The sequence below is a fragment of the Mus caroli genome, chromosome 8, assembly GCF_900094665.2.
Source record: "Mus caroli chromosome 8, CAROLI_EIJ_v1.1, whole genome shotgun sequence".
NCBI classification, from domain to species: domain Eukaryota; kingdom Metazoa; phylum Chordata; class Mammalia; order Rodentia; family Muridae; genus Mus; species Mus caroli.
Genome location: NC_034577.1, coordinates 83,224,637 through 83,232,677, shown reverse-complemented (window position 1 = coordinate 83,232,677; position 8,041 = coordinate 83,224,637). Strand labels below are relative to the sequence as shown.

Here is an 8,041-nt window from a genome sequence, read left to right as displayed (position 1 = left end):
TTCAGTGCACAAGGGCTCTGGCCACCATAGATGATTACACTTCTGATGGGTGACTTATTGTTTGTGCCCTCCTCACAGAATGAATGACAGTTGCATTTCCTGTCATGTGTCCCCAAGGCCTGCTCCACGAGTGCTAGATACACATTTAAAACAAACAAACAAAAAACAAACAACAATAACAACAACAAAAAAAAACCTCTCTATGCACAAATAGACTCGAGTCAACCGTCTTATTTGATGGTTGAAGGGACTGATTCCCAAGGAGTTTGTGCCTAGCCAGGTCCTGAAGGTAGCTAGTGGCTAAGCCTGGAGGGAAACTCAGATCCACTGACCCCATTCCGGTGCTTTTCTTGGCTACAACACACCTTTCATTCCACTGCCAGATAGCTCATCTCCTTTTCTTCCTTGTGCCTGTGTTTAACATCTAGTAATTCCCACAAACTTCTTCCTGAGGTCTACCACACTCTCTCAGTGTAGTTCAGAACCCCTATAATTCAACCTTTGTCCAGTGAAATTCTGACCATGTTCCCGTTCTCTGTTTATTAAAGGGTGATGATAATAAAAGTCAGCCTTTGAAGGGGCTGGAGAAGTGGCCCAGTGGTTAAGTGCACACTCATTGCTCTTGTGAAGACCCAGACTTTGTTTCCCGCTGTATTGGGTTGACTCACGACCACCGGTAACCTCAGATCCAGCGGATCCGATGCTCTCTCCTGGCCTCTGTGAGCACCCACCAGCACATATCACCCACAGCACAAACTCATTCTCCCTCTCCCTTTTCCTCTCCTTCCCCACTCCCTCTGTATGCATGCGAGAGCATGTGTGCATTCATGCATGCATGGATAACACACACACACACACACACACATACAAAACTTAAAAACAGAAAAGCTGGCTCTCTACTCCTCCCTGTTCCAGAGACAGCCGCATCTTCTTATGCAGTGCCAGCCTGGTCCCATAGACAAAATGGTGAAGGTCGGTGTGAACGGATTTAGCCGTATTGGGCACCTGGTCACCAGGGCTACCATCTGCTCTCCACATGGCAAAGTGGAGATTGTTGCCATCAACGACACCTTCACTGACCTCAACTACATGGTCTACATGTTCCAGTATGACTCCACCCACGGCAAATTCAACGGCACCGTCAAGGCCGAGAATGGGAAGCTTGTCATCAGTGGGAAGCCCATCACCATCTTCCAGGAGCGAGACCCCGCTAACATCAAGTGGGGTGATGCCGGTGCTGAGTATGTGGTGGAGTCTACTGGCAAAACCACCATGGAGAAGGCCGGGGCCCACTTGAAGGGTGGAGCCAAAAGGGTCATCATCTCCGCCCCTTCTGCTGATGCCCCCATGTTTGTGGTGGGTGTGAACCACGAGAAATATGACAACTCACTCAAGATTGTCAGCAATGAACCCTGCACCACTAACTGCATAGCCACCCCGCCCCCAGCCAACGTCATTCATGACAACTTTGGCATAGTGGAAGGGCTCATGACCACAGTCCATGCCATCACTGCCATCCAGAAGACTGTTGATGGCCCCTCTGGAAAGCTGAGGCGTGATGGCCATGGGGCTGCCCAGAACATCATCCCTGCATCCACTGGTGCTGCCAAGGCTGTGGGCAAGGTCATCCCAGAGCTGAACGGGAAGCTCACTGGCATGGCCTTCCGTGTTCCTACCCCCAATGTGTCAGTCGTGGATCTGACGTGCTGCCTGGAAAAACCTGCCAAGTATGATGACATCAAGAAGATGGTGAAGCAGGCATCTGAGGGCCCACTGAAGGGCATCTTGGGCTACACTGAGGACCAGGTTGTCTCCTGGGACTTCAACAGCAACTCCCACTCTTCCACCTTCGATACAGGGGCTGGCATTGCTCTCAATGACAACTTTGTCAAGCTCATTTCCTGGTATGACAATGAATACGGCTACAGCAACAGGGTGATGGACCTCATGGCCTACATGGCCTCCAAGGAGTAAGAAACCCTGGACCACCCACCCCAGCAAGGACACTGAGAGCAAGAGAGAGGCCCTCGGTTGCTGAGGAGTCCCTATCCCAACTTGGCCCCCAACACTGAGCATCTCCCTCACAATTTCCACCCCAGACCTCCCATAACAGGAGGGGCTAGGGAGCCCTCCCTACTCTCTTGAATACCATCAATAAAGTTCGCTGCACCCAAAAAAAAAAACAAAAAACAAAAAAAAAAAACAAACAAACAAAAAAAACCAGAAAAGCCAGCATTCCCTGAGCACTTGCATGTATGAATTCGTTCATCCTCAGCCACATAGCAGGCAGGCCATGTTACCATCCTCACCTTTAATACCAAACTGGAGACACAGCATGGTTGGCTGGAGTAGTTAGTTGGGTTTTTATCACTGACACCAAAATTCCCTGACAGAAGCAACTGAAGGGTGGAAGGGATTATTTTGGTTCGTGGCTTCTGATATTTTCGTTCACCACGCTAGGGGGTCGGATCAGTTCACTACGGCTGAAGATAACCATCCAAAGCCTATCCTTAGCGCCTGTGGCCCTATCAGCTAGACCCCGCTGATGGCCTCCCCAGATAACACCAGCAGCCTGGGAACACAAGCTCAGAGCATGAACCTGTGTGGCCATTTCAGATTCAAACATCACAGTGAGTATCCTACCCAAGGCTGCAGAGTGGTCATTGACGGTGGTGGTTTAGCTTGGATGCGGGCTCTTGCTGCCTTGCTCTGGACCCTGAGCACTTCTGTGTGATCCTAGCCTGGTCAGTAGCCTGGTGGAGCTCCCACCAATAGCACACACTTACTCAACCAGAATTAGCACATGTAAGGCTCTTGTAAGGAGACATCTACATTTTTAAACCTAAGAAAATATCGTGATATTCTGTTTGTTTGTTTGTTTGTTTGTTTGTTCAAGTACTGGGAATTGAACCCAGGGCCTTGTGCATACCAAACAAGTGCTCTAGCACTGAGCTACATCCCCAGGTATCTAAGACAATATCTTTTGTTCATTTTATCAAGGTTCCTATGGCCTTAGGATAAAAAGATGGACTCCGGGAGCTGTCATTATTGAGCATTGACTGTGTGCTTAGTACAGGGCCAAGGACTTAGCATGCACTATCTTATTTAACTGATGAGGAAAGAGGTTTGGAAAATAAAGTCCATTGCATGACTAACCATGCAGGAGGGGAACGTGGCAATTTAGACAATTCAATTTAAAGACACTAGTTGACACATTTGATCCCTCTGGATCTGATGCAAGCCAGTAGTAACAAAACACTGAATGACCATATAGTAGTCTGGTACCTAGTAGGTCATCAGATGGCACCTAGTAGGTCATCAGATGGCAGGCAGCTCCTATTGCAAGGAGACTCCATCTCTGGGCTAAATCATTCTCCGGCTGTAAATGCCGGGCTCCACTCTTAAGCAGATGTGGATTTCAGGGACTCTTGAGAAAAGTATCGACCCACAAACGACCTGCCTAAATCACTGGAAAGCCATCTGCAAACAAAACACCCTGGAGAAATCACTCGTTGCCACGGCTTCTTCACCTCCACGGCCAGGGGTGTCAGAGAGCAAACTTCATCCCCTAATGTGTGTCCTCCCCACTCCCCCTCCACTTCCTCAACCTCTCTGTGTGCTGGTAAACAGCGTGAGGATAGGGTGTTTACCTTCCCGGGGCTCCTCCCAGCTAAGAAGAAATGGTACTCGGGACCTGATCCCCAAGAGCTCCGAAGCTGAGTCAGTTGCTCTAGGTTTTGATAAATAAGAAGGAGGCCAAGTTTCTCCATTCGTGTTTCAACTGTGTAATCCATTTTGGGGATGTGCTGGTGAGGCACGAGTTCATCAAACCCTCCATTTCCATTCCTTCCTGTGCCCCTCTCCTCAACCGGAAAGCCACAACACTGGAAGGCTTTGCTTGGAAAACACTAGACTTCTCCTCTTCTTATCTATGGCAAATCCATTTCGTCACCAGCTCTGCCCAGCCTGCAGGCTGGAAGCTGGCAAGGGAGAAAGAATCCCCCAAACAGCTCTGGTGATTCCCCAAGCAAACAGGAAGGCCAAGGCTAATGCTGGGGAAAGCTTTCTAAGGAGCAGACTTCCTCGTGAGTCCAAAGCAAAGTGCAAATCCTCATTCTGCTAGAAGGTAAGACAGTCCAGAGTAAGGCAGGCTAGCCATGCAGGTCCCAAGAAGGTTCTAGAGGCTAGGCCAGAGCTAGAGGAAGAACCTGGCACAGAGCAGAGCTGCGTGCCAGGAAAATCACTGGTGGTTTGAAGGGCAGAGACAGAGGTAAATATTGAAGTAGTCTCCACGTGAGCCATGTGCCCTGTCAAAGAAATCTAGTCCCGTGTCTTCGGGGGTTCCAGCAGGATCCATGGACTTCCGACCACCGTAAGGCTCAGGGGACAAGAATCATTTTCATTATTTTAAAGGCATGATCTAAGTGGTGGCACATACTAAGAACTCAGAATTTTAAATTCCTTTTGTACTTTACTCTCTGCAAGACCTCAGGTCAGTCAGAGGGCTGTCCAGGATCTCTGCATCCTTCTGCAAAAATGAACATACCAGACCGTTAATTTTCTAGACCCTTCTGGCTCCAAATTCCAGGTTTCTAGTCCAAATTTCTAGGGCAAATGTCCTCTGAGACGTGGGTTGGTGGCACCTTTCCGTTCCTTCTGGTCCCCTTTGCTGAGCCATCTTTTGATGACAAAGTACACTGTGATTTCCCCTGCATCTCCTCTTCCTGATCAGCTTTGAATTCAGAGTTGGTTTTCCAAAGGCCTCGGGAGTTCCTGGGCAGTGAATGCTCCATGAACTCCCAAGGGAAGGTCCTTGAATGCCATCTGATGTCCCTGGCTGCCATCTCCAGGCAGCTATGTGGAAGACAGCACACTTGGTGTGCTAAGGATTGAAGGAGCCACAGGGGACCAGGGTCCAGCATTTCTGGTCTCTTGTCAGCTCCATGGGTGGGTGGCCTTTGGGGACAAAGACTACTTTGGGAAGGGACATTTGGCATTCATAATGAAATGAGTAGAGCCCCCTCCCCCTGCACTGGGGAATGGATTCATCCAAAATCCCAAGACACTCATCAGATATGTGGGAAAGCTGGCCAATGTCTGGCCTCTGGGAGCCAGGGATCATCTCTGTAGAAATCCTTACCCTGGCAGCTGACTCTTAGCAAATTTGCCTTTATAAAGCGTCGAGAGGGAGGTCTTTGGTCTGGGAACAAGGAAAGAGGGGCCATCAGGAGGTATCCTCCTCTCTGACAAGATATTCTAGCTTCTGCTGCAGCAAAGTATGAGGAGAGGTGGGGGGCGGAGCAGGCGTAGGACCACGGCTTCCAGATGGAAGGAACCCAAGTTCCATTGTAGCTGTGTGAATCTTTCAGCTAAATCCAAACTTGGCTCAGGCCTGAGCCACCAGTTTATAGGTGGTATAGGGAGAACTGTCAGGTTTGTTCATCAGGGTCACTGTCCTCCCTGCAGAGCAGGGAACTAAAAGAAAAGATGCGTTTCTATGACAGAAGACACAGCCCCCTGGAACTAGGGAGGTAGCCAGAAGCAAAATGAGAGTCAGGAGAGGTGGACTGAAGAGGTGGGGGCAGCAGCTGCCCCTGCTTTGCCCGTGCCCACACACAGCACTGCTGCAGAAGGCAGCCAGACTGCCCCACTCCTCAGACCCAGCAGGGGGTTATAGAACTGGACACTACACTTCCTCTCAGCCCCTTTTCACAAGATACAGGTCTGCATCCTGGACCTCCAGGGAAGACAGGAGGAAACTGCTGGTCTCTCATCCATGTTCAGGGTACACTACTAAAGAGCTGTGGTGCCTTTGGCTTTCACATGGTACCAATGAAAGCTTTCTCCAAAGACCGAGGTGTCCAGGGACTGTCTGGGTGGATGTCCCTCACCTTAGCTGTGCAATGGCATGCATATTGCAGGATGCTGGGGTCAATGGTCAGTCCTACTGAAAGTCTGTCCCAGTAACACCACTTGGGGCTTTATGGGTTCTGAAGGAGCTGTGTAATTGTACCACTTAAATAGGAGCGCCTCCGTCAAATCTAACCAGATATAGGAAGACACCCATGACTTGGAATGTGGCTGTGGTTAGTATAGTCTTTTGCAAGCTGTTACTGTGCTCAGTTTTAGGGGTGCCTCCTCCCAAACACTCACTTTCCTCACTGAACTCTGATCTTGTGTCATTGACAGTATAGCCCTTTGTGAGGGCCCGTCCCTGTGTATAAACAGCAAATGTTCTTGGGGTGTCTCGTTCTCACTTGAGTATTAATGATCACTTTGTCGGAAGTAGAGTCCTGAGGAGGGACCTCGGGAAAGGGTCAGATGACACCTGAAGGACAGGGGAAAGAGACCAAATGCTCTGTGTCACAATGTAGCAAATCTGCTTCTTTTCTATTAGTGAAAGTGAACTGGTCAGTCAGTGGGAACAGAGGGGATTGTGGGGGACCGAGGGGACAATGACAACTAAGGATTCATATGCACGCAACAAAGGAAAAACCAGAAACAAAGCAAACCAAACACCAAACAAAAACGGCTGAGGAGAAACAGGGTTCAAAATGCTGTTCTCCTTCGCCTAAGGCAGCAGGATGGGTACAAGTGACAGGTGGATGTGGACACGTCAGAGCCCTGTGTGCTGTGGTGGGAACAGCCTTCTGCTGGAACCTCGGCAGGCATAGAATCACCACGTGACCTAGCAGTTCTAAGTCCGGCTATACACCCAGAAGAATTGACAGCAGGGACGCCAGAGTTTGCCCACCTGTGCTTAGGGCGGCGCTCTTGACAGCAGAAGGAAGGGAGAAGTTACCAAGTATTCGTCAGCAGATAACAGAGCGAGCAAAGTATAACGCCTGTGCTTGTGGAGTATTCCTCAGCCTTTAAAAGAAATCAAGTCTGATACATGCAACGTGGGTGAATCCCGAAGGCCTGGTGTTATGTGAACTGTGTCAAACGCAAAGGGACAAACACTGAGTGACTCACCTCAAACTCTTAGACACAAAAAGCAGAGCTCATGGTGGCCAGGTGCTCCAGAGGCCAGCAGGAGGAAGTCACTGTCTTATGAATACAAAGTTTCTGCTTAAAGATGTAGACAGTTCTGGAGATACACAGTGGTAAAGATTGCATAGCTTTTGTGGACGTATTTAATTCTACTGAATTTGTACACTTAAAAAAAAAAAAAGGAAAGAAGAGAGGCCTGAGGGAGGGCTCAGCAGGTAAAGGTGCTTGCTGCCAAGCCTGAGGACCCAAGTTAAAGACCTGGAACTCACACCACGGAAGGAGAGAACAGACTTCCACAAGCTGTCCTCTGAAGTCTAGCCATGACATGTGCCTCCCACACCTTCCCATTGAATGAAAGTAGATAACTGTAAAAGACAAAAGGTTTAGAGGAAAGAAGATATTTTATAGTTGAAAACCTGGCTTCCTTTCTTTTTCCTCTAGGAATCCAGTTATAGCCAGGGCTCAGGTTAGAAGAGAAAGCAGAGCCGGGCATGGTGGCACACGCCTTTAATCCCAGCACTCGGGAGGCAGAGGCAGGCGGATTTCTGAGTTTGAGGTCAGTCTGGGACAGGACAGCCAGAGCTATACAGAGAAACCCTGTCTTGAAAAAAAACAAAACAAAACAAAACAAAAAAAAAAAAAACAAAAAAAAAAGGAGGAGGAGGAGAAAGAGGAGGAGGAGGAGGAGGAGGAGGAGAAAGTACACACATTGGGATGAGCTAGGTCATGCTGCGAAACAAGCATCCCCACACATTTTAACCCAGGCTCTGTGTCTATCAAGGGCTGTTTGCAGGGCTCGCCAGCATCCTTCAGGAGCTCCTATGGACAGAACAGCGTTATGTCAGAGGGCTCATGGTTCTGTACCAGCAACCCAGATGCTTGATTTGGATATGAACATGGAACATGTATGCTTAGGAGTCCTCCTTGGCCCACCTCACAACACACACCTACCTTGTGCTCAGAAGGCAGAGAGCTGCTGTAAGTCCTGGTAGATACCCTCTTTGATTCCTGCAGGCTCTCGTCACTTCTTGTCTCCTAAGAAATGCCC

General features: G+C 49.1%; 1 protein-coding gene across 2 annotated transcripts; it reads left to right on the top strand.

Moving 5' to 3' along the window:
• Positions 1-920: 920 nt before the first annotated feature.
• LOC110299804 (glyceraldehyde-3-phosphate dehydrogenase-like) lies at positions 921-1,974 on the top strand. 2 transcript variants are annotated; one of them, XM_029480721.1, is made up of 2 exons: positions 921-1,092; positions 1,147-1,974. In XM_029480721.1, exons 1-2 carry the CDS (start codon positions 934-936, stop codon positions 1,972-1,974), a joined length of 987 nt encoding a protein of 328 aa, XP_029336581.1. In that variant the 5' UTR covers positions 921-933. The 2 variants fall into 2 exon arrangements, with proteins under 2 accessions (XP_029336581.1, XP_029336580.1); XM_029480720.1 differs by having other exon boundaries at positions 925-1,974.
• The last annotated feature ends 6,067 nt before the right edge of the window (positions 1,975-8,041 follow it).

Bases quoted from the DNA above. Each gene is read 5' to 3' on its own strand.
- LOC110299804 (XM_029480720.1), top strand. From the start codon at position 934: ATGCAGTGCCAGCCTGGTCCCATAGACAAAATGGTGAAGGTCGGTGTG.